This window comes from Thermothelomyces thermophilus, chromosome 7 (assembly GCF_000226095.1).
Source record: "Thermothelomyces thermophilus ATCC 42464 chromosome 7, complete sequence".
Classification (NCBI taxonomy): Eukaryota; Fungi; Ascomycota; class Sordariomycetes; order Sordariales; family Chaetomiaceae; genus Thermothelomyces; species Thermothelomyces thermophilus.
Genome location: NC_016478.1, coordinates 825,654 through 850,529, shown reverse-complemented (window position 1 = coordinate 850,529; position 24,876 = coordinate 825,654). Strand labels below are relative to the sequence as shown.

The window sequence follows — 24,876 nt, the reverse complement described above, 5'->3', positions numbered from 1 at the left end:
GTAATTGGGTGCTAAAGTTCTCGACGCGCTCTTCATCTCCCGTGCGCCGGAGTGCCTAGAACGCGCCCTGCTATTGTCACCTTTTTGGCCGTGACCCATGACCGAGGGCCAGACCGCAACGGATACTGCGAGAAATTAAGGCGGTCGGGATGCAGGTTGACAGATGCAGTATTTGCTGTTGGTGGTGAGGTTGCAACGGGGACCGGCTCCCCCGCCTCCCGATGACGGCCTTTACCCGATGTTCTGGCTCCGATGTCCGGGGACATGGCCCGGTGACGGAACCGATGCCGTAATCAATTCTCTTACTGGCGGACCTGCTGTGACCTGCTGTTTTCGTTTGATCCTGTTTCTACGCACGTAGTATGTGCTGCGTATGCGCCATGACTTCGGGAATAACTAATACACAGGCACACGCCCCTCTCCCCACTCGGAGATGCCTTCAACTTGCATATTGTTGAGTCTGCAACACCCAGAACGCTCTCATTCGACCTACTCGACCCAGTTATCCATAACAAAACGAGAGTTAGTCGTCCTGGAATACTAGCCTCACACTTCTTGTCAACAAAAAAAAAAAAAAAAAAGGGCCGCTCGATCCAGTTAACGCAGCCATGGCGTCCTCTGTACAGCAAGCGTCGAAAGCAACGACACAGCCAGGAGAGGATGACGATGATAGGAACACCATCGACTCTATTCTCCTAGCGCAAGTCAGCAGCAAACCATCATCTCCCTTCTTGAGCCCCGTTGTCCCTCGGTCACATTCGGCCAGTCCCATGTCCGAGTTTGGCCTACCGGCACCGAGTCACCCGCGGGGCCTGTCGCCGGCTCCTTATCCTCTCTACCCGCGACGGAAGATGACGGTGGCGGAAATGGCGAAACGCTTCTGGAATCGGAACCGCGGGGTGATTCTGGTCGCCGTCTCGCAGCTCTTTGGGGCCCTGATGAATCTTGCGGCGAGATTGCTGGAACTGGAATCAGATATGCATCCGTTGCATATCCTCTTTGTACGCATGAGCATGACAACGGTCTTCTCCTGTCTGTACATGTGGTGGAACCAAGTGCCAGATTTCCCTCTCGGTGCCAGGGGAATTAGGGGCGTGCTGGTTGTGAGAGGCATCTCCGGATTCGTAAGTGCATACCCCCTTGGACGCCTTCCCTGTCGACGTTTGTGTGTTTCCCTCCGTATCCCAACAAAATCCCACCCGTTTATTCTCTCTTTCATCTTTACGGCGCCACGGTAACCATGTCTGGCGTGGCCAACAACTTACTGACGCAACCAGTTTGGAATTTACGGGATGTGGTTTTCGATGATGTACCTCCCGCTCGCCGAAGCAACAGTTATCACCTTCCTCGCCCCTATGTTGGCAGGGTACATGTGTCATATCCTGATGAAGGACCCCTTCACCCGCAAAGAGCAACTGGCCTTTCTTGTCGCCCTGGCCGGGGTGGTCCTCATCGCGAGACCAGCCTCCCTGTTCGGCTCCAGCGGCATAGCCGCAGATTCGGAAACGCTGCATGAAGCACAACCTGACTCAACAACCACAACATCTCAGCCTGGAGCGGGGGAAGAGCCTACCTCAGCCCAACGCCTCCTCGCCATCCTAGTTGCCCTCATCGGTGTCCTCGGGGCGGCCGGCGCCTACACTACGATCCGATACGTCGGCAAGCGCGCCCACGCGCTTATCACCGTCACCTATTTCTCGGCGTGGAGTACGTTGGTGAGCACGGCCGCGCTGCTGCTCTGTCCGTTGCTCGGGATCGGACAGGCCGAGCAGCCCATCATCAACTTCCGCGCCCTGCTGCGGCCTCTTTCCGCGCATGAGTGGTTCCTGCTGCTGGCGCTGGGCGTGTGCGGGTTTGTGATGCAGTTCATGATGACGGCCGGGATCAGCGGAGAAAAGTCGAACCGGGCAACGGCGATGGTGTATACGCACATGTTGTTTGCGGCAGGGTTTGACAAGTGGGTGTTTGGGCACGAGATGGGCTTGGTAAGCCTGTTGGGCTGTGGAATGATCGTGGGGAGCGCGCTGTGGGCGGCGCTGGGGAAGAAGGCGCCCACCGAAGGAAGGAGGAAGGAAGAGGACGTTGAGGGCGCGGGGAGGGTGAGCGAGGAGGCAGCGCCGATGCTGGATGGGGCTGAGGAGGAAGAGGAGGGCAGGCTTAATGGAAGAGAGGGCCTCGCGCGTGAGAGGTGAGAAGCGCAGTCGGCTGAGGTTGCACCCTCGTTCGCTCTTTTTTCTTTTGCAGTTGTGCAGTGAGGCGTAAACCGAACGGATAGACATCCCATGGTCGCAACTATACCTCATATACTTAGGTTGAGTAGGAGCAGGGTTAGGGTAGGTAGATGGGCTTCATCAGGGACTTTCAGTCAAGGAAGGTGCGCTAAAGATTCCTTTCTCGACTGCCTGGCTTCCCTGCTCGTGATCCCTTCTCGTCCCTCATGATCTCACAAAACAATGGCTATCCTTCCCCTGGCGTTCACCCTTGGCTGCGAGCGCCAAACTCTTAAAACCTCCATCATCCATCTAAATCTGTAATAAATCAGCATCAAATGGAAGTGGCCACACGCAGGCACACACAACCCGGTGCACGGACCAATTGCCTAGCTTGGTTTGCTTCGACTTCGCGTCTGCTGTGGAAATTTACTTGGTAGAGCTTCCAAACTCGCGTCCCACCACTCAAGTGCACTGTTGCTGATTGAGTGGCATCCGCTTCAGCCTGGTCCTTTTTCCTGCAACACCAGACTGACCGCAACCCGCCATCCTGCGCCAATTCACCACTGAAGCGGATTCGATCAAATTCGATCAACAGTGCAGCAACCCGCACACCATGGTTCAGATCAGCGAGGTTCGCGGCAACAGCCGCGACCACCGCACTGCGGCGCACACACACATCAAGGGCCTCGGCCTCAACTCCCAGGGCATCGCCGAGAAGCATGCCGCCGGGTTCGTCGGCCAGACGGCTGCGCGTGAGGTATGCAGTGCATTGCCCCCCGAATCCTCTTTGACATGGGAAAAACTGACTCGCATTTTCCTTTCTTTTTTTTCCTGGGTTTCTTTCTGCAGGCCTGTGGTGTCGTCGTCGACCTCATCAAAGCACACAAGATGGCCGGGCGCGGCGTGCTGCTAGCGGGCGGCCCGGGGACCGGCAAGACGGCGCTGGCGCTGGCCATCAGCCAAGAGCTCGGCACCAAGATCCCCTTCTGCCCCATCACGGGCAGCGAAATCTACTCGACCGAAGTGAAGAAGACCGAGGTGCTCATGGAGAACTTCCGCCGCGCCATCGGCCTCAAGGTCCGCGAGACCAAGGACGTCTACGAGGGCGAGGTGACGGAGCTGACCCCCGAGGAGGCCGAGAACCCCCTTGGAGGCTACGGCAAGACCATCAGCACGCTGCTGATCGGGCTCAAGAGCGCGCGCGGACAAAAGAAGCTGCGCCTGGACCCGAGCATATACGAGGCCATCCAGAAGGAGCGCGTCCAGGTCGGCGACGTCATCTACATCGAGACCAACACGGGCGCCTGCAAGCGCGTGGGCCGTTCGGACGCCTACGCGACCGAGTTCGACCTCGAGGCCGAGGAGTACGTGCCGATTCCCAAGGGCGAGGTGCACAAGAAGAAGGAGATTGTCCAGGATGTGTCGCTGCACGACCTCGACGTGGCCAACGCCCGCCCCCAGGGCGGCCAGGACATCATGTCCATGATGGGCCAGCTGATGAAGCCCAAGATGACCGAGATCACCGATAAGCTCCGGTCCGAGATCAACAAGGTGGTCAGCAAGTACATCAACCAGGGCGTGGCCGAGCTCGTGCCCGGTGTGCTCTTCATCGACGAGGTATGTGTCTCAAATCTGATCTGACTGCAGTCGGGCTGGGAGGGGGACCCTGTGAAGCTGACTTGGGCCGTGTGTCCCAACCCCAAACTCCAGGCGCACATGCTGGATGTCGAGTGCTTTACCTACCTGAACCGGGCGCTTGAGTCGCCCATTTCGCCCATCGTGGTCCTGGCTTCCAACCGGGGCATGTGTCCCATCCGTGGTGCCAATGACCTGGTGGCAGCCCACGGTGTACCCCCCGACTTCCTCTCCCGTCTCCTGATCATCCCCACCCACCCCTACGAGCCCGACGAGATCAAGCGGATCGTGCGAGTCCGGGCGTCGACCGAGGGCGTCCAGATTACCGACGCCGCCATCGACAAGGTTGCCGAGCATGGCGTGCGCATCAGCCTCCGCTACGCCCTCCAGCTGCTCACCCCTGCGAGGTATGTTGTTGTCTCGGGTGCTTGCCGCGTGTCGTGTGGGCCGAAGTGTGGGCTAACCCCGATTTCAAATAGCATCCTCGCCCGGGTCAATGGCCGCACCCAGATCGACGTGCAGGATGTTGCCGAGTGCGAGGATCTCTTCCTGGATGCTCGGCGTAGCGCGGACGTGCTGGCGAGCGAGTCCGGCCAGGGCTTCATCTCATAATTACATTCTCGCGGCCACCAGGGGAGCGCCTCCAGTTAGCGATCGGCTCACTCAGTATCGGGGCTTGACGGGGGTCAGGGGGCGCAACTAGTCATATTTCCGATTTCTTTTGTTCTTTGGCATGTATGATAAATTGAGGGCACGCACGGGCAGGTCTGGGAAAACTGCGTTGCAGATCGGAGTTGGCGCGGGGGTGCTGCTGTCTTGAAAATTCTGACTTTCTTGATTCCTTCCCTCTTTTTGTTGTTCACCTGTTCCCGTCATGCTGCCTGCGTATTCTCTTTCCTTTCCTCCGTTGGCATCCGACAGGCAGTTGGTTGCGCGCGCGGTTGTCGTCCTTCAAAGAATCGCTGATATCCTCTATGATCGCAACAGCAACGCCCTGCAGCCTTGTCTTCCTCATCTAGTTCGCCTCCCCGGTCGATGCATGAGGCTGGGGAACGGAAGCGAACGACTAAGAGCAAGCGGAAAGGAGGTGGCTAGGCCCGATTCGGCTGACATGGTCTTTGTTTAATTCTTTGCATTCCAGACGCGCCCGGATCCTGGGACATTTGCTTTGGCATTGTCCCGTGGCTGAGAGGGAGGGACTGGCATGGGTAATTGAGCTGCCTCCGCACCGGAACGACTGCGAACGGATTTCTGCAAACGCTGGGGACAAAGAACCATGGAACGAGCAACTCCACCGTCCGGCGGCGCATTCCCGAAACATCTAAGAGAGAACCCACTAACTTTGGCTCACGGCCGGTTTTGGGGGGGTGGGGGGTGTGCCGTCCGTTGCGTGCCCGTCATAATAGCCATGGCAAGCCATGGTTTGCCAATGGGATAGGGCCATTCACGTTGCCGCCGGCGGGAGTCATTGTCCCGGCCGATGAGTTTTGGGATGAAGGGATAGCTCACAAAGGAGACAATCCAACCAGACAGCCACGCTCTGATGTGTTATTATTCTCTGGGGAGGCGAATGGTTGAAACAGACCACTCTTTGCCTCCCCTACTTCACCTTCCTTCTTCCAAGACCCCTCGTTGTTCCCGTCCTTTCTCCTCCCCGTCCGTGTAAGCAGAGACACACAGATCACCGGACTTCCAGTCCACCCACCCGTCCACTGCTGGAAGAGCAGGACATCTCGGCCATTGCTGTGGATGGTCTTTTCGGACTCCTCTTCTCGCCTTTCCGTTTGCGCACAACGTCCGTTGTCCGTTCCGCAGGGTCGGGAAAAAATGACAGAAGCAACAGTCGCATCTTCGTACCAGCGGCGGCGCCCATCAGTTTCCACCGGGCCCCTTACTCGCTCAGCCATGGCTGCGAGAACGGATGAACCAACACCATCGGCTGCGAAACAGCATGAATCCGAGACCTCCTCGGATGTCCCTTTATCCGCCTCCTCCTTCTCCTCCTCCTCCTCCTCTTCCTCTTCCTCTTCTTCCTCTGGCCCACCTCCACCTCCACCTCCGGAGCCTGCCGAGGAGTCACCCCGGCGGCCTATAAGTAGAAAACGTGCCGCCTCCATCAACACGGAAGAGGCCAACCGGCCCAAGGTCGAAGTCCTCGATCTCAGCACGCCGAGCACTGCGAGCCCGCGGCCCTTCGATACTAACGGGGGGAGGATCTGTCTCTGTACACCGGCCCCGAAGATTCCTCGGCCCCGGAACGGTACGTCTTCCTCGCTGCCTGCTGTGCTGCTCTATCTACTTGCTTGTTGTAGATAAAACCATACCGAAATTCAATCACTTCTTGTCCCCTTTTTTTCCCAACTTTGCTTTCATTCCGTTTTCTCTCATCACTCCTTTATTACCCGCGACATCTGCCCCATCCTTCGTCGTCTGAGGGACGCCTCGCCGATTGGCAACCGCTGACTCGGAACACGTTCTCCCAGCCTTCATTCTCTACCGCCAGCACCATCAGGCCCGGGTGGTGCAGCAGAACCCGGGCCTGGCCAACCCTGAGATCTCCAAAATCATTGGGGAGCAGTGGCGCGCCGAGTCCGAAGAGGCGAAGAGCCAGTGGAAGCTGCTCGCCGAGGAGGAGAAGCAGCGCCATCAGCGCCAACATCCGGACTACCGGTACCAGCCGCGGCGTGGCAACAAGGTCGGAAGCTTACATTCCTCTCGGCCCACGTCCACCCCGGGCGAAGACCCGCACCACTGTCCCAAGTGCGGCGGCAGGTACATCGCCACGCCGAGGACTCCCTCGACGCCGTTCATGATGCCCACGGGTTCCAAGATAGGGAGTACACCGTACGGTTCTCCTCCGGGGGATCACAATCTCGGATCCAAAGGAGACATGAGCCGGCAGAATCGCTCCCACCCGGCGGCCCAGTGGGGCGCCGCCACCTCAAATCCTTACCCTTCCAATGCGTACGACGTCCATGAGAGGTATGAGGCCGCCATGTCTCCCAACGACGTCAAGCGGCGCCGGTACAACACCACAGGAAGCTACCACAACTTCCACGCCCTACCGTCCCCTCCCACTCCGTTCACCCAGCCCGGCCACCACGCCCAATACCATCACGCAACTCCCCATTCTTACTCGCGACGGCCCTCGCTCAGCAACCCCACCACACCGGCAGCAACCGCTCACCCCTCTCCCTCGTTATCCGGCCTATCCGCGATAATGCCCCCTCCGCCTCGCCCTAGCCACGCCGTCCCCGTCGCGGGCCCCGTACCGACCTCAGCCTCAGCCGGCCCGTACAAGTCCTCTTCTTCCTCTTCCTCCCCCAACCAACACCGCCACCACCACTACTCCCATCACCGCCGCCACCATCCCGACTTTGATGAATCCCTTCGCCTCCCACCCCTGCAAACACACCTGCCCGCTTCTCCGGACGAGAACAGCGAACCCGCGACAGCAGCCGCTGCCGCCGCCGCCGCCACGGTAGCAGCAGGAACCGAGACGGGCCTGGGAATCCTCCATCCGACGCCGACGATTCCTTCGTACGGAGGTAAAATGGCGGGGAGAGGAGAGGAGGAAGTCAAGGTAGAGCGGGACGTGGCAGCGGAGAGGACACATGCGCGAAGCGTCGAGGCGAAGGTGATGAGCATCTCATTTGTGAGCAAGTTGAGGGTGCTGGAAAGGATCAGTCCGCCGCTGGGGGCCGTCCCGGGAGCTCCCGGCAGCGGGATGAGCAGAGGCCCCGTGATCGCGGTCGAGGGGCCAGATGCGAGGATGGTGCGGGCTGTTTCCCGGGTCGTGGAACGCGCGCTGAGGGCTGCGTCGCCGGCGGCGGACGACAAGGGCGGGGGGTGGGAGGTGAGATGTTGGGAGGACGAGAACGCGTCTCTCCAGCGGCGCGGGTCAGTCAGCGGCGGGCAGGAGAAGGATGAGGCGCTGAACAACGCCGGGCAGCAGAGTGCCTCGCGCCACGGCAGCCAGGCGAGCGCCATCTCTAGTCCGTCGGCCAACCTCAACCCATTCACGGCCTACCTCCGCACCATTGCCGATTGGCACGCCAAGTCGGCCGAGATTGTCCAGTTCGTCACCTCTTCGGCGCCAGCGCCAGCGCCAGCCTCAACTGCGACACGCCAAACCCGCCTTTTGTCCACGTCCTCCGCCGCGACCGCCGCATCGAGTTCTTCCTCCGCAGAGGGCCGTACAGAGTCGGACAGGACCGAACCCGAAGGGGAAGATGAATCCGCCGTGCGCTCGTCCGACTGCCGCGCGCTCCCTTCCGGTTCCGCGGACGCTGCGGGAGCATCGAGAACAACCACCAGCGCCATAAACAAAAACGTCAGCAGGCTACCTATCGCCCTCCTTCCTTCGGGCTTTTCCCTCACCTTGTCTGATCGCTTCGCCAGCGCGGTGCTCATCTCGGACGCCTACGCGCCCGTCGACCATTGGCAGTGGATGGCGACGCTTTGGCGGGGAATAGTCGGGCCCGATTTGGTGATCTATGTCTCGGGAACTAGCACTCTGTCTCCCGGATCGGTTGCTGGCAAAGATGCAACCTCGGCGCTGGGTGGCGGCGGTGTTGGTCCTTGGAATGGCTCGGTGGAGGTTAAGAACGAGGGTCTAATAGTTGTCAAGATTCCTGCTGCTGCTGCTGCTTCTGGCGGTAGTAGTGGTAGTCGTGGCTCTGGGCTGGGATTCGCAGAGGCAGAGAGGATGATGATTGATCAAAAGATGGAGAGGCGACTGGGGTTCGAGGTCGTTGAGTGGGTAAGGAGCGGCGGATGGACAACTGCTGGACGGGGAGTGGATGGGGGATTTAATGTGGAATATTAGACCGGATTACGCAGATTTAGGAAGTTGATTTGTCCTGACATGAATGGGAAACCGAATGAAGAAGTCGCGCTGTGTGTAAATACACGTCCACACACGCGAGAGCTCCTCTACAGTCTGCATCTCAACTAACCCCAGTGATAATTACAGCCTAGGCAAATCTAACACTGGCAGTCTAAGATAGGTTGTCAATGAGAAGCAATCAGTTCCGCCAATACACGATATGAACGGGGCGCTGGCAACTTAGCCCTAACAAAGTAAATAAACAAATAAACAAACACTACCAGCCGGGTCAGGAGCCTCGTGGTCGATTCCAAGACTGTTACAGGGCCAATCCCCAGAGGCATCGCAGCTTGTTATATAATTGTCCTAGAGCGTGAACAAATCATTATCCACGGGTGGTGGTTTCCAAACGATGCTTTGGTAGCTCAACGAACTTACTAGTTCAGAAGATAGAAGTGGGAGGAAGAAAGCCAGGTTGAGCTCGTTTGACGTAAAAGGAGCCCCCCGGGGGGGGGGGGGGGTGGGTTACGCGGTAGCGGCGAGAAAAGCGATACAGGCAAGAGAGGCACTCTTACCGCCTCGAGTGAGGTAGGCACACAAAAGCCCACTGCTTATAAGGCCATTACTAGGCCACCTACAAGGACAACGCAGCCTGCTAGTAAAGATAATAAGAAATCTGGCAAGTCTGCTAGTAAACAGGCTTTATAATAGTCAGATGTTATCCCTTTCTCCGGCTAGCCTGCCTCTAGTCCTACCGCCCGAGTCCTGTCTACGCTTAGGTCGGCCATTAGTGACTCCCCTTCCGGTCCGCGGCGCTAGCTTTTCGACCCTAACAAGGAGAACTAGTCTACACTTAAGACTTAGAAAACTATCTTGTTCCTATTCAAGCTACATAAGGCACATACGTAATGCCAATTCCCAAAGCTCAAGGTCTCCTCGTACTATAACTATAAACCTCAAACTTATCAATAAGCGATACAGGCAAGAGAAGAGCGAGTATATTCCCCCCTAAACAATACCACGGGGCCGAAAGCAACGCGGGTGAGGGAGGAGCGAGTATGTCGCCCCCAAAACAAGGAGGCCAGGTCGAGCTCGTTTGACGCAAGAGGAGCCCGGGGGGGGGGGGGGGGGTTGCGCGATAGGGGCGAGAAAAGCGACACAGGCGAGAGAGGAGCGAGTATGTCGCCCCCAAAACAACACCACAGGGCCGAAAGCGACGCGGGAGAGAGAGAAGCGAGCGGGTCGTCCCGGAAACAACAGCACGCAGCCGAAAGCGATACGGGCGAGGGAGGAGCGAGTATGTCGCCCCCAAAACAACACCACGGGGCCGAAAGCGACACGGGCGAGGGAGGAGCGAGTATGTCGCCCCCAAAACAACACCGCGGGGCCGAAAGCGACGCGGGCGAAGGAGGAGCGAGTATGTCGCCCCTAAAACAACACTACGGGCCGAAAGCGACGCGGGCGAGGGAGAAGCGAGCGGGTCATGCTAGAAACAACAACACGCAGCCGAACGAGCTCGTCGCCCTAGGAACAATACTAACGGGTCACTACCTTTTCCTAAGACACTTATAACTTCTGTCTAAAGAGCCGTTCCCTCTAGAGTGTTGTGCCTTTGGATATGGGTGAGATAGTAACGAACTGTTCCCTCCTTTTAAAGTGCTCTGCCTTTGGATATGGGTGAGAGAGAAGTAATACAGGGGAGAGGGAAGCAACCGCGTCGTCGCGCTGGAAACAACACTACCGGGCTGCTTCTTCCTCCCAAAGCACTTGTTCCTTCCTTCCGAAGTGCCGCTCCTTCCCTTTAAAATGCCGTGCCTTCCTGTTTTTGATCGATGACATATTGGTTCTGCAAAGGGGGTGAGTCTTGAAACCGGACACCCTCGCTCGGCTGGCAACTCGGGGCATGTGCAAAGTGGGTCGCTCTCGAGTATTTATACGCTGCTCGAGGCGCGCCTCCTTCCTCCCACTTTCATCTTCTGAACAAGAAAGTTCAATTGAGCTTCGAAAGCATCAAGACAACCAACGCGTTCGAAAAACGTTTTTTAAAGGTAATCGTGATCCAAGACAATCATCTACAATCACAGCGATCACGCGCGTGCCGTCTCGGCAGCCGCGATCGTCAACGCCAGCTTGTGTTGTCGACAGCAGTCGATCAACACAGCTACCAGGATCACGACTTCTTGCACCCACGCCAACACAGGTGATCTAGTTAAGCTAACATTTCCAGTTTTTAAATTTTAAATTATAAACAACACCGAGACCAAGATGCCCCAGAATTAGGTATCTGTTGACGGCACCATGTCTCTGACGGAGTTGGCCATTGGCCGGAAGGTCCAGCTGGCCGACCAGCGTGCCGGTAGGTTCATTCTTGCCCGCGTTCCTTTGGCACGTCTCGTGCCTTCTCGTGGCAGCAAGCTTCAGATTTGGAACCGCCGCCGCGTCTGCTCTGAGCTACTAGCTCTGCAGCAGCCGACGGGGCGCGGAATGGAAAGTCTGGGCTAACCTTCCTTCGCCAGGCACCATCCGGTTTGCCGGCCAGACTTCGTTCGCGCCCGGCTTCTGGGTCGGCGTCGAGCTCGAGGACGCCACCGGCAAGAACGACGGCAGCGTCAATGACGTCCGCTACTTCGACTGCCCCATGGGCTACGGCATGTTTGTTCGGCCCAACGCGCTCAAGTTACTCGCGCAGCCCCCCGCGCCGTTCATGCCGCAGCCCGCCAAGAAGACGGCACGTCCGAGCAGCATGCTCTCGTCTGGCTCGTCGCGCGGCTCGGTCCCTGCCGATCCCGGCTTGACGAAGCGGATCAGCCTGAATGATCCTAGTCCGACACCAGGCCAGAAGCCGTCGCGTCCACCCAGCGGCATCAGAGTAAGTCCTCCTCGTCTTGTGTTAGCACAAGTTCAGTTTTGCTCACGTGCCGTCTCAGTCTCCCACCAGATCGCCCACGAAGCAGCTGGGCTCCGCATCGGCCAGTGGAGCCACTTCTCGCACCACCACACCGTCCAATGCAAAACCTGCGCCGGGGGCTCGTCCCCGTCTGTCTGTCTCGGCGGGTCGCACCTCCATGGGCCCGCCCCCGATGCCTGCCAGACAAGCCCGGCAGGCATCTTCTCCAGGCACCGGTCCCAAGGCAGCTTCCGTCAATCCCAAAGCTGCCGGTGCCCCTGCGCGCACCCCCAGCGGTCGCCTCGCCGCCGCTGCCACCACCAAGCCGGGCATCGCTCGCCCCTCTACCAAAGCCTCGAGCAGCTCGCTACTGAGTGCCGCCAGGTCTCTTGCCGGCAAACGCTCAAGTTCCGGTAGCACTGCTTCAGCTCCAAAGAGCAGCGATGAGGAGGTCGCCTCGCCGCCCCTTATCAGTCCCGTCCAGTCCCGGACCATGGCACTGGAGAAACTCACCGGCGCACCGGCTGCCAAGCAAGCCATGAAGCCCACCACGGCGACCAGGTCCCCCACCGACATCAAACCGCCGGGTGCCATTGTGGCACCCTCGCGGCCCACGGCCAGCACTAGCACGGCCCCCAACAAGGAGATTGAAGAGCTCAAAGCCAAGCTCCGCGTCCTCGAGAAGAAGAGAATGGAGGACCGAGAGAAGCTCAACGATCTTGAGAAGACCAAAAGCGAACGCGACCGATTTGAGAGGATCATCCAGACTCTGCAAATCAAGTATCAGCCTCAGCAACAGGAGATTGCCGACCTCAAGCGCCAGCTGAAGGAAGCTGAGACTCGTCTCAACAATGTCGAGGAGCTCCAGCAGGAGCACGAAGCGGCCATGGAACTTGCCACGCTCGACCGGGAAATGGCTGAAGAGATGGCTGAGGTTTACAAGACCGAGCTTGATGCTCTGAAGCAGAAGACAGAGGAACTCCAGCTGGAAGTCGACATCCTCCGCGAGGAGAACGCTGAGCTCACCAAGGGCGTGTCGTCCGAGGATCGCGCCAGCACCGGATGGCTACAACTGGAGAAGAATAATGAACGACTCCGGGACGCTCTGATCCGGCTCCGCGACATTTCTCGTGACCAGGAGGAGGAGCTCAAGGCTCAGGTCAAGTCGCTGCAGCAAGACCTTTCCGAGTTTGAGGCGGTCAAGGAGCAGCTCCATGCGTGCAAGGAGGAGCTGGCCCAGAAAGAAGCCGCCGTCGAGGACCTGCGAGAGCAGCTCGACAATGCACTAGGAGCGGAGGAGCTCATTGAGACCCTGACGGAGCAGACAATGAACCAGTCAGAGCAGATCAAGGAACTCCAAGCTACCATTCGCGATCTCGAGGAGCTCAAGGAAGTTAGTGACGAGCTTGAGATCAACCACATCCACAACCAGAAAGAAATGCAAGAGGAAATCGACAAGCGGGATGCCGTTATTGCCGAGCAGATCCGCCAGGCCGCATTGCAGCAGAAGGCCAACGAAGACATGGAATACACGGTGTCTCGCTTTAGGGAGCTGGTCACTAGTTTGCAGAGCGACTTGGCAGACATGCGTGCTTCCCACACCGTCACGGAGAAGGAATCGGAGCAGCTCAACCAGCGGTCCAGGGCCATGCAGGATCTCAACATGAAACTGCAGGTCTCGGCCGCCAAGGCCCAAGCCAAGACCATCGATCTCGAACTCCGCCGCATGGAAGCTCAGGAAGCCGAACAACACCTCGAGATCGTCAGCATGTTCCTTCACGACACATACCAAAAAGACAAGGACTCTGTTCTTGCCTTGCTCCGATTCAAGAGACTGGCCTCAAAGGCCGATATCCTTCGCCGCTTCATCAAGGAGCGGATCAACCGTCAGCCTCATCCGGGCCACGAAAACGAACAGTTTGAGGGATGCGCCGCCATGGACAAGCTCGCTTGGGTGTCGTGCATGTGCGATCGTTTCATCAACTCGATCAGCCACTGTTCCCTCGAGCAGTTCGGTAAGTATCACGCGGCTCTGTACGAGCTCGAGCCCGTCGAGCGAGCCCTGAACGGCTGGATCGAAGGGCTCAAGCAAGACAACCTCAAGGAGAAGCAGTGTGCCGCCGAGCTGCAGCGGACCATTGCCCTCATGACCCACCTCGGCGAGGTTCACATTTCATATGATCTCGAGAGCTTTGCAGACGACATTCACATGAAGGCTTCGCTCATGCAAAGCTACTTGGAGTCGGCAGCCGTTTCCTTTGCGGCCACGGCAGCCATGGTTCAGCGGGTTGTCCCGCAAGACGAAGAAGAGGAGCATGCCAAGCACTTCTCGAACAAGATTGAGAGCGTCGTGACCCAGACACGCAGCGCCAAGGTTATTGCCGGCAAGACCGTGCGCGCCTTGGAGGACCTGAAGTCGAGATGCCTCATTCTGCTTCCCAGTGCTTTCGACAAGTTTGAGCAGTGTGAGACTGCGACTGCGGAGCTTGCCGACATGGCACGGAGAATCGGGCTCGATCTCCACGAATTCCTGCACGAAGAGGGCAGGACAGACCCATACACCTATTCCGACGTTCAGTCATGCACGAAGAAGACGGCCGCGTCCGCATTCAGCTCGGACGAGGCTGAGCTTTTCTCTACCTATCTCAACAAGCTACGAACCGTTACCTCACAGATTTCGGACCTCGCAGCACTCAGCGCCGATCTCTCCCAGACCCAAGAATTCGAGCGCAAGCCGGCCCCGTGGCTCCTGCGCAGGGAAGAGATGCAGGTGCTGAAGTCTATTCCGATCGAGGCCGAGATCGAGACCCGTCGTCTTAAGGAAGATCTGGCGGAGGCCAAACGCACCATCGCCATTCGGAATGAAGATCTCAGCACAGCTCACCTGAGGATTGAGACGCTCGAGTCCCGCATGAGCGACGTCAAAACCAAGGAATGGCGCATCTTTGAGCTGGAAGAACAGATCGAAGTCCAAAAGGAGGAGATCATTACTCTCACACAAAACATCAAAAAACAAGATCGCGAACTCAAATTACTCGAGACTGAGCGCGACAAATGGAAGGAAGTCGCTAGCAGCAGGCGGATTGTCTCCAGCGGCAGTGCTGAAGACGACGACGACGACGAATCTGACACTAAGGATGGCTATGCTCGTGCAGTCGCCTCATCACTCGAGTTGGGCAGGATGCTCGACAACCTTAGAGCGGAGCTCGAGGATCTTCAGTCCACGGTACGCTTCCTAAACGAGGATAACCACCGCGCTCGCACGAAGGAACAGCCGAACTATGACTGGCTCGCCGAGCCACTCACTGAGAATCCGCCGCCGGCAGAGCAACGAAAGGCCCAGGTCATCAGCGAGAGTAGGGCTGTGCTCGGTGAACTGGTCAACCTAGCAAGCAGGGCCAAGATTTTCGACATGACGAGCCTGCCAGCCGATAAGGTGGCTTGGAAGCCTGCAAAGAGCACTCCTCAGTATCACGCGGCAAAACAAATGGAGGAATTTGCGGATTGGCAATGTCGGAAGGTCGCCACTGTGAAAAAGGGGAAGGCACTTAGGAAGGGCAAGGCCCCGGCGAGCGAAGGAGGTGAAAGTTCGGGAAGGAGGCCATGGAGGTGAATTCGTTTGTGAATTGTGAGGAAGGGATCAGCGAAGGAAGTCATTTGTGAGTTGTGAGGAAGGGACCAGCGAAGGAAGTCTTTTGTGAATTGTGAGGAAGGGACCAGCGAAAGATTTTTTTTTGGTTTGGTTTGGTTTGGTTTGTTTTGGTTTTTTTTTTTTTTTTTTTTTTTTTTTTTGGTTTGGTTTGTTTTGGTTTGATTTTTTTGGTTTGATTTGGTTTTTTTTTTTGGGTCTCGCCGGGGTCTTGCTCTGTTTTGGAAAGGGGGTTCAGCGCTGTTTTTTTGTTGACAGAAGCGATGGAAGGTGGAAACTGTGGGAGGGGGGAGGGCATTTAACACGGGCAAGGTTCCTGCGAGGGAGGGAGGGAGGTGAGCAGGGTTCCGGCCAGGGAGGGCGGGTGGGTTTATGAGCAAGGTCCTGGCGAGGGAGGGAGGGAGGTTTATGAGCAAGGTCCTGGCGAGTGAAGGGGGAGAAAGTTTGGGGAGGATGAGTGTCCAGGGGAGGAGGCTACTTTTGAGGGTACGATAGGGGGTTGGTTTTTTTCTTTGGGAGGGTGGGCGGGTTTTCCTGTACATTATTTCATTTCGGGCGGGCGGGCGGGTTTTCTTGTACATTATTTCATTTCGGGAGGGCGGGTGGGTTTTCATGTATATCCTCTCTTTTTTTGGGGGGGAGGGGGGAAGTGGGGGAGAGGGATTCAGCGTTTGGCTTGGTCTTGGTGGGAAAGCGTTGATTTGTTGAAGCGGGAGGAAGGGATTCGATGTTGTCGTTCGGTTCTGGTCTTGCCAGGGCCTTGCTCTATTTGTCAGGGCCTTGCTCTATTTGCCGGGGCCTTGCTCTCTTTTGGAAAGGAGGATCAGGGCTTGTTGGTGGTTTTGGATTGGATTGGGCATCGGGTGCGAGGAGTTTGGGGCGTTGGGAAAGGTGGCGATGTTTTCGAGATACCCCTCTGGGCTTGGATATTAGGAACCGCCACAATTCGAGCTTGGGTTGGATTCTCTGGTCACATCACATGCACCTACCTCACATTTTTTCGTGACGAGATGTGTTCAGCAACGCCACGCTACTCTTGCTATACCCAGGTACACGAGAGGAATATCCCGAGAAAGCAATGGGCGGTGGTGTAGTAAGGCATGTGAGATGGTAGAGAGTGAGCAAGAGAAAAAACAAGGGAGGCATGGGTTGTTTCGGTTAACTTGGTGCATAATGTGCGTTTCGTTCCTTCTTAAGACCCAGGAGGCCGCTAACATTCTACAGCGGAGAGGTAAGCAGACAGGTAATTAGAGAGGTAATTAGACAGTGAGGTCAGAATAACACCACACGTCTACTGCATTTGCGTCTTTAGTTTCTCTCTATTTCCCCTTGCCCTTCTTCTTGCTACCTGGTCCCGAGCTCCCAGCGCCCCCGAGTCCGCCGGCGCCGGCGCCGCCCGCAGCAGCCAGCAGGCTCGCCATATCCGGCATGCCGCCCGCACCGCCGCCGTGCTGTTGCATCTCCTTCATCATGTCCTTGAGGAAGTTCTCGCTCACGCCGCCGCCCGTCATGGCCGGGCTGTAGTACGGCAGCAGCTCGCCCATCTTCCAGCCGCGCGGCACGGCGGGGCGGGGCCAGGGCTTGCCGGGCTCGAGCGCCTGCGGCGGCATCGGGGCGCCGCGGACCTCCACGCGCAGGGAGCGGGAGGAGTCGGTGGTCGGGTGGGCGCGCAGGTGCTGCGCGACGAGGAGGTAGAGGTGGTGCTTGTTGTTGATCTTGGGAGGACCGCCGCCGCCGCCGCCGCCGCCGCCGCTCTCGCCTTGCTGCTGCTGCTGGTGATGATGGCGCAGGTCGACCTTGACGCGCCCCGGGTTGGCCCAGTCCTTGGGGTGCAGCTTGCCGGCCTCGAGGACGGTGTGCAGGCCCAGCCTGGCGCAGGCCTGGACGATGTCGAACGCCAGCGGGTTGGCCACCGCCATGGAGCGGGGCACGCGGCGGCCCTCGGCGCGCGAGCGGGTCGCGTCGAAGTAGACCGGGTAGAGGCACTGGAACGACTTGTACGCCTTCTCGTCGGTCGTGGTCTGCATTCGGGGGTAGGGAGGTGGGGGGCCTGGGCGGGCATGCTGCTGCTGCTGCTGCTGTTTTTGTTTTTGTTGTTGTTGTTGTTGTTGCTGCTGTTGTTGTTGTTGGGGTCGAGGAGGCTGTGGTCGTGAAGACTGTGGTTTGCTGTCTACTCGCCGCATGATGTCGGATTCGATCAACTCGTCAATGTCCCCCTCGGAGGGGTCCGACATGTCGACATCGCTGTCGGAAACTTCTTCTACCCGCGGGTGGGACATGGCGGGCGCTTTTGGGGGGGGGAGGGGGAGGAGGGGTTAGGTAGTAGGTGTCACTGGGGAAGAGAGAGAGAGAGAGAGATCGTGGGGAATTGTGGCCTGGAGAGAGGAACAGAGGTTCATAGTGGGGTCCCAGGTGCAAATAAGGTTCGGTCTGTGCTGCTAATGGCGGGGGGGCCAAAGCCAATAGAATCAATGCTTGAATCAAATTTCCAAGACTGTAGGTATAGCTGCCGTTGAATTCGCACGTATTGTATTGTATGTACTGGACATACATCCCTGATTTTTCAAGATGAGATCTATGCGTGTCTTGTTGCAGCTTTCGCCCTTCCCATCTCCAGACTTCTGGGTCTTGCAAAATCCTAGCAACGGGAATTTAGAAGTCGTATTTTGACCTTTCGGCCTAGGGTAGCTTCCCAAGTGAGAACCATATATATGTACGGAGTATTATATTCAGCCTGCTAGACACTAACTACGAGAGTCTTGTACTGTAAAGGCTAGAAACCCCAGGTATCATGCGATTGCGTTCGTTGGGAAGCGTTCTTCGAGCAAGCAGCATCTTCAATCGTTTGGGCTGGCCTGGCTCTTCCACTGACATGGCCCATGCTCCTTCCGCCGTGCGCACAACAGGCAACATCTAACCTGTTTTTCCTTGAATAGCGCAGAGTCATGCCGGGAAATCGAGGTTATCGCCAAAGCCCATGCTATCCTCCTGGGCAACCACGCATCCACTCCAGTTTGCACTGCTCTCGACCCTTAGAGCGGACTGAAACTCTCGGAAGAGAAAGCAGCTAGCATTAGATCAAGTCAACTCTCCAGTCAAGCCGTCGATGTTCCAATTGATCCTGTTGCAACTCTAAAAAAAAAAAAAAGAAAGAAAGAAAGAAAACACCCAACGAAAAGAAATCCTTAACGACAGAATTAGATAGCTTACACTAGTTAAAAAAAGTTTCCACAAGTAACCAGCAACCTGCCCGCCAAAATTCTGTTGCGGACATGAGCTCTTCTTTCCCCGCCCGCCGTGTCCTGCTTGCCCGCCCACCTGCCAGCCAGCCTTACCGACCCGCCTCCGATCCGTTGAACGCCCAGAGAGACCGATCCAAGGTCCATGCATGCAATTACCCTCAAAAGACCAACCATCGCCCCAACCCCCCCAACCTCCCTTTCCCCGGTAAGAGAATCAAGTTATGGGCCCCTCCCTCTCTTTCCCGTCACTTCCCCTCTTCAGTTTGTCTTCCTCTTCCTTGGCAAGCCCTGCGCCCGGCGCAAGGCGACGTCTCCCTCGGCCAGCCAGCGGCTCGCCTTGACGAGCTGGATGACGTTGACGACCTGCTTGAAGGCCATGACGGGGAAGCTGACGCCGGCGAGGACCCAGGGCCAGAAGCTGTCCATCTTGTTGGCGCGGGCGAGCTCGAGGGCGCCGGCGCTGTGCGGGTTCGCAAAGAGCTGCCGGAGCAGCGACGAGTCGACCTCCGCGCCCCGGTTGATCGCCTCGGCCGCCTGGTCCGGCACGGTCTGGAGGAGGGACGGGGAGAGCAGGGGCGACGAGAAGGAGAGCAGGTACAGCGCGATGAAGAAGGCTTCGTTGAGGGTGCAGGCGACGAAGAGGACCGTCTAGAAGGGAGGGAGTGAGAAAGAGTGAGGAAAAAAAAAAGAGGTCCGAGATTAGCGCTTGTGTTGCCGCCGGCAAGATCCCAAGCCCGGGGTAGAATAGAAGAGATGAAAAGGGAGAAAAAGGGGTGCACATATTATATTATTGGCACATACCTTGTTGGTGTAGTACAGCGACAGGATGCGACTCCGCGACTTGTCGACGTTCTTGTGGCTGGTTTCGCTACCGCCCATGGCCAGGGTCGCGTACATGTGCATGTAGTGGCTGGCGAAGTCGAGGGCGATCAGGCCCTGGAAGACGATGGCCCAGCGGGGGAAGGCCGATGAGAGGAAGACCAGCAGGCAGGATGTCGTGCACCGGTCCGTCACCATGTCCAGGACGGCGCCGAAGCGGGTCGACTGCTCAAAGTACCGCGCCGCGTAGCCGTCGAGGGCGTCGAGGAGGCACGACACGCTGTAGAGAAGCGAGCAGGTGCGCGGGTGCAGCGGCATGTAATAGAGCGAGGCGACGGCGAGGATGATGCGGGAGTAGCCTGTGCGCGGGGCGGAAATTGGGGGAAGGCGAAACTGTTAGCGTCGAGATTCCAACCAAAAAACAAAAACCATCGTCCATTCACCACTTGGCAGTGCGCACCGATGATGTTGGGCCACAGAAGGAATATGTTCTCGCGCGGGCCCTCGACGGTGCTTTTCGCGTTGGCGGCAATGTTGGCGCTTCCATTGCCATGGGCGATCGGCGCAGTGCCGTTGTTGTTGTCGTCCTGTTGCGCCTTGGGCTCGGGGGAGGCGGCCGTGCCCTGACGACGATTCTTGGATCCAGCCATGATTGCTGTTTGGTCGGATGGCACCCGCAAAATACAGCAATCGGGGTCGTTACCGTCCTGGCCGGTTGTCGAGATCGATAACGTCTGCGCGGGTGTGTCTGGCGATGGGAGAACCGAGCAATCCGGATGGCGCGGAAATGCGTGTTCGGGGTGAGAGGTGTGGACCGAAGCAGGGGGAGCAGGGGGAAAGCAGGGGGATGGTTGAACGGGCTCCTTGCAGATCGAGTTCGCAACGCCGGGAGCGCTCTCGGCGTTCGTCCGTTGGATGATTCGATGACAAAGGGTGGATTGCTTGGGCTATCGGACTCGAGATTCAGACACGCTGTGCACGGCAGCCAAAACCCTTAGGATAATAAGCGTGATATGGTGACGATGGTGGCCTGCATCGACCCGAAATTTTGGCATTCCAATCAGGGCCTGGCGAGATAGCGCGTCGCAGGGGTTGCGATAAGCGCGCCTGATTAGGCAGGGCATACATAGTAGTTATCTGAACGGAGGGTTTGTAATTACCTTACCGCGTGACCGTCTAATCCGTCCACTCCTAGCGCACAAGTTGACCTTCTGTGATGCTTGCCGTGTATTGCGTAGTTAATCCGTACATGCACAAGTACACCAGATCTTCGGCAATCGTTGCCCTACACTAATGCTGGAAGAGGTGTAGCACCAGTGCCCATCGGTTTCGCGTTAGCATCCACAGTAGCCAAGAAGTAGAGCCAAGACGGGCCTCAACCGACTTGGTATCTACGAATGCCTACAAATACGCGAGCCCTTACCGGTCACATCGCACGCTGTTTGTCTAATAACTACGCGTGATGTCCGTTGAAGACGCCCAGGTTCAAGTCGATAGAGCATCCCAAGGCTTGCTGCGGTTTGCATCCGATATGGCTGTCTACACGGAGCTTGCACAACTTAAAGCAAGCGCTAACCATCAGCGATGAGCAAGCCGCAGGTTATGCTAGAGTGTACTGAATGTAGAGTACAGTACATACGTGCACTAGATAAGCCGAACTGCCAGTGCTTGCGCGGCAGCGAGGGGGAGACATTGCCCATCCGTTATTTGTGCGCACCGGACTCACCAACGCCGCGGCAACCGATGGCACTGTTGGCGGATGTGGCTCTTGTTGCTTCTTGATGCAGCCCCCTTCGCGTCTGGAAAGGGGGGCCGTCGTTGCCTGCGCGGAGAAACTACCCACTTCCTGCCTGTCATTGATCGTGGCGGCTGCTCCGCTGCATGAAGCTCAAGTCATCTGCATCGATCTACGTGCAAGTATGTGCATACATAGGTACACGCACTTCTACCTGGTAGTTATGCATTCATGCCTCATCCAGACTCACAGGGCTTCCGTCGCAGGATGTGTAAGTACGACGTAGCGCACCACGAGTTGACACAGTAAACCTGCGGAGGTGGAACCGTTGGATGTGCTTTATTCGGGTCCGGATCTTCTTTCCCGCATCAATATACCACGGAGCCCGCCTTAGGGAATTTTTTGACGAAAACGGAACGATGTTCATAGGGTAACTCCATGTACGGACTCCCATGCTGGCTTTTGATACGGCAACCCTCGTAAAGAGACTCGCTGCGGCACCGCCATCTCGGATCGCGGACATGGTGATCTCCAACGGCTGGGGGCGATGCAGATGCAACTCCGCTCCCTTTCCTTCCTCTTGAGCGGCCAAGTTCAGCCAACGCTAGCTCAACCCCCCCGTCACATCTGCGCGATCCGATCCGGTGCCTCGATGATTGCAGCGGTGAGGTTGCAACTATTCTGCGCATAACTGCTTCTACACTCACTCCACAATACTGCTGGTGCCTTTGTGAAAACGCCAGTGCATTAGTTACACGCGGAAGTATCAGATGGACTTACACGAACGGACCACAGCCGGCTCCTTTCTTTCTTTCTTTTTAAGTTCGGTGGAGGTTCCTTGTATAAGGGATGATGAGACGCTGCAAGTGCGAGTTCCCTCATGAAGTGGATGTATTATACAGCAGTGCGCCACAGGAACGGAGTACTAGTAGTGCACGGAGTGCCGAGTTCAGCACTTTAAAATGCGCGCGCCGAGGCATGTCTGTGTGCCTCGACCCCACGAAGACCAGGGCTTAAAAATAAGATTGTCTGTACAGTACCTTCGTAGGACCCTGTGCGGGCAAGGGTTCTTCTGGCCGAGCGGTTCTTGCGCCGACTGGACGATAATAATTGGCGCGGGGAGACGGCAGACCGGGAGCCAACAATTCTTTTACGCAATTGGTCACAGCGCACCCGTTGAACGACTTGGTAGGGTACGGAGTAGAAGATCGCAAGATTTTGGCGGGGGATTACTGCGTGTAAGCAAACATGTGCCGTTTATGTATATACAGTACCAGAGTATAATGTATGTATCCTCGTCTCCTTTGCTGCTCGTCGAACCCAGTGCGGTCACGCCGCGGTCGTCCCATAGTACGCAGTAGTTGATTCCGTACAGAGTGCTAGTACAGCTAATTCGGGGCTTCGCCAAGACACGATCGACTACAATGGCTAGTGTAGAATGGCCTCTTGTCCGCTGTTGCGTTGTCGCCGCTCTGTGCGCCTGTTGTGGAGGCGAGAACCCGACGAGCCACAAGTCTGGCCCGACCCAGCGGGACGCGATTCCGTATTCGTAGATGTGCAAGCAATGATGATCAACTCACGAGTTCTCGCCGGGTCGGTCAATTTCTCTTGCTGCGCGCGCATTATTACTATAGTGCAGAGCCTCCTTCCTTTTCCTTACCGCTCGCACCAAAAAGCAATAACTAATAATCAACGGAAGACGCCGTTGGCGGTAACAGCAGGTGCCGTTCGCTGCTGCTCGGTCCTTTTCCCGAAAGTACCCTGCCTTCCTGGCTTCGACCTCCGCCTGCGGGGCTCTGGGCACTGTCAAACTTTCGCAGTTTTGCACCCGCAGCGATTCGAGCGGGACCCGCTTCGCCAACGCGGATCAGGAGAGGTAAAAGTCTCCCCTGTCCTTTCTGCCGGAGCACCCTCCGTCCGTCGTTCGCTGGTTGTTGTGTGTGTGTGTGTACAGTACTGTAGGTACATAGTGCCCACCCCAGGGCATTTCCCCAATCCGCGATTGCGCATACTATAGGCGTCATCTGAATCTGCGTTACGTCCGGATAACACTACGCAGTACGAAGGAGTCGGTGCTACTACGCCCGCAAGTTCAAGTCTACGGTGTGGCTAAGGTGCTCAAGGGCATAGTTACACGCACCCCGGGCGAGCTTCACGCACCCCAGGCGAGCTTCACGCACCCCAGGCGAGCTTCTCGCACCTCGACCCTTTGCCGGGGCGTCACTGGTCCGACAACTCATAATCCACCATCGCTTGGGCAGGCCTGCATCCCCCGTGGGTCGCATCCAAGCCGCCGGTAAATACCGGCCGACACACACACACACACCCACCCTGTCTAGCGCGAACGCTACAAAAGAGACCGGCAGGCACTCCCCACGACCGCTTGTTCTGGCCATCCCGTCTCTCGCCTCTGCAGTTATCGCCTGCCTCATCTCTGCGGCCTGATAACTTTTGTTACCTCTGATCCCCCCCGACGAGACGGTCTCGCCGACCAGGACCCGAGATGGCGGACCGCCATCCTACTCTATCCCAGTCCTTCGCCGAGCGGGCGAAGACGGCTAGCCACCCGCTCACCCGCTACCTCTTTCGGCTCATGGACCTCAAGGCCTCGAACCTGTGCCTGAGCGCCGACGTGTCCACCGCGCGCGAGCTTCTGACGCTGGCCGACCGGGTCGGCCCCTCGATCGTCGTGCTCAAGACGCACTACGACCTGATCTCGGGCTGGGACTACAACCCGCAAACCGGCACCGGCGCGAAGCTGGCCGCCCTGGCGAGGAAGCATGGCTTCCTCATCTTTGAGGACCGCAAGTTTGTCGACATTGGTAAGACGGTGCAGATGCAGTACACGGCTGGCACTGCGCGCATAATAGAGTGGGCGCACATCACCAACGCCAACATCGACGCCGGCAAGGACATGGTGCGCGCCATGGCCGAGGCGGCCGCCAAGTGGAAGGAACGCATCAACTACGAGGTCAAGACGTCCGTCACGGTGGGCACGCCCGTCTCGGACCAGTTCGACGATGCGGAGGAGCAAGCGCAATGGCCGCAGCACCAGCAGCACCAGCAGCAGCAGTACCAGCAACAGCGAGATGAAAAAGGTGGGCCCCGCAGGCTCGGCACTCGGGAGGAGCAGCACCAACAGGACAACGGAGACGGTGACGGCCGGAAAGGGAGCATTGTCTCGATCACTACGGTGACGCAGTCGTTTGAGCCCGCTCACTCCCCACGCCTGTCCAAGAGCAACGAGCTGGGCGACGACGCCGTCTTCCCCGGCATCGAGGAGGCCCCCGTCGACCGCGGCCTGCTTCTGCTCGCCCAGATGTCGTCCAAGGGCTGCCTCATGACCAAGGAGTACACCCAGGCCTGCGTCGAGGCCGCGCGCGAGCATAAGGATTTTGTCATGGGCTTCGTCTCACAGGAGTCGCTCAACTCGGCCCCGGACGACACTTTCATCCACATGACCCCCGGATGCAAGCTTCCGCCGCCAGGCGAGGATGAAGAGACCAGCCAGATCGAGGGCGATGGCCTCGGCCAGCAGTACAACTCGCCGAGCAAGTTGATCAACATTTGCGGCACCGACATTGTCATCGTAGGGCGTGGCATCACCGCCGCCGGCGACCCGCCCTCCGAGGCTGAGAGGTACAGGAGAAAAGCCTGGAAGGCCTATCTGGCGCGTCTGGCGTGATTTGGGGGGAGGGGGAGAGGAAATGGGGGAGGGGAGGGGTCGCCTTGGTCAGTCTTGTGTGTGTCCTGCAGCGGATTCGTCACCGGGGCAGCACCCAAAAGAGGGAGAAAAAGGGGGAAAAAAATAAATAAATAAAAAGGGTTAAGTTGTTGAAAAAAGTGTTGTGAGCTCTCTGGCAAAAAA

General features: G+C 57.6%; 6 protein-coding genes across 6 annotated transcripts; 4 read left to right on the top strand and 2 right to left on the bottom strand.

Moving 5' to 3' along the window:
- The first annotated feature begins 377 nt into the window (after nucleotides 1–377).
- On the top strand, nucleotides 378–2,531 carry MYCTH_2311505 (uncharacterized protein). Its single transcript, XM_003666590.1, has 2 exons — nucleotides 378–1,124; nucleotides 1,278–2,531. Exons 1-2 carry the CDS (start codon nucleotides 609–611, stop codon nucleotides 2,190–2,192), a joined length of 1,431 nt encoding a protein of 476 aa, XP_003666638.1. The 5' UTR covers nucleotides 378–608; the 3' UTR covers nucleotides 2,193–2,531.
- Nucleotides 2,532–2,713: 182 nt separating this feature from the next.
- MYCTH_2145431 (AAA family ATPase-like protein) lies at nucleotides 2,714–4,698 on the top strand. The gene is made up of 4 exons (XM_003666589.1): nucleotides 2,714–2,970; nucleotides 3,063–3,830; nucleotides 3,924–4,255; nucleotides 4,328–4,698. The coding sequence occupies exons 1-4, from the start codon at nucleotides 2,827–2,829 to the stop codon at nucleotides 4,458–4,460; spliced, it is 1,377 nt and encodes a 458-aa protein (XP_003666637.1). The 5' UTR covers nucleotides 2,714–2,826; the 3' UTR covers nucleotides 4,461–4,698.
- Nucleotides 4,699–6,333: 1,635 nt separating this feature from the next.
- On the top strand, nucleotides 6,334–8,676 carry MYCTH_2070581 (uncharacterized protein; the record flags this gene model as incomplete). The annotated part of the gene is made up of 5 exons (XM_003666588.1): nucleotides 6,334–7,098; nucleotides 7,150–7,329; nucleotides 7,456–7,997; nucleotides 8,154–8,366; nucleotides 8,511–8,676. Coding segments are annotated over 5 exons (1,866 nt in total), but the record flags the coding sequence as incomplete, so codon positions are not given.
- Nucleotides 8,677–16,418: 7,742 nt separating this feature from the next.
- Nucleotides 16,419–17,532, bottom strand: MYCTH_2311498 (uncharacterized protein). The gene has a single exon (XM_003666587.1). It carries the CDS (start codon nucleotides 17,489–17,491, stop codon nucleotides 16,532–16,534), a length of 960 nt encoding a protein of 319 aa, XP_003666635.1. The 5' UTR covers nucleotides 17,492–17,532; the 3' UTR covers nucleotides 16,419–16,531.
- A 903-nt stretch (nucleotides 17,533–18,435) lies between these two features.
- On the bottom strand, nucleotides 18,436–20,071 carry MYCTH_2311495 (uncharacterized protein). Its single transcript, XM_003666586.1, has 3 exons — nucleotides 19,734–20,071; nucleotides 19,256–19,632; nucleotides 18,436–19,102 (listed from the first exon to the last, which is right to left on the bottom strand). Exons 1-3 carry the CDS (start codon nucleotides 19,921–19,923, stop codon nucleotides 18,713–18,715), a joined length of 957 nt encoding a protein of 318 aa, XP_003666634.1. The 5' UTR covers nucleotides 19,924–20,071; the 3' UTR covers nucleotides 18,436–18,712.
- Nucleotides 20,072–23,185: 3,114 nt separating this feature from the next.
- MYCTH_2311494 (uncharacterized protein) lies at nucleotides 23,186–24,733 on the top strand. The gene has a single exon (XM_003666585.1). It carries the CDS (start codon nucleotides 23,512–23,514, stop codon nucleotides 24,691–24,693), a length of 1,182 nt encoding a protein of 393 aa, XP_003666633.1. The 5' UTR covers nucleotides 23,186–23,511; the 3' UTR covers nucleotides 24,694–24,733.
- Nucleotides 24,734–24,876: the final 143 nt, after the last annotated feature.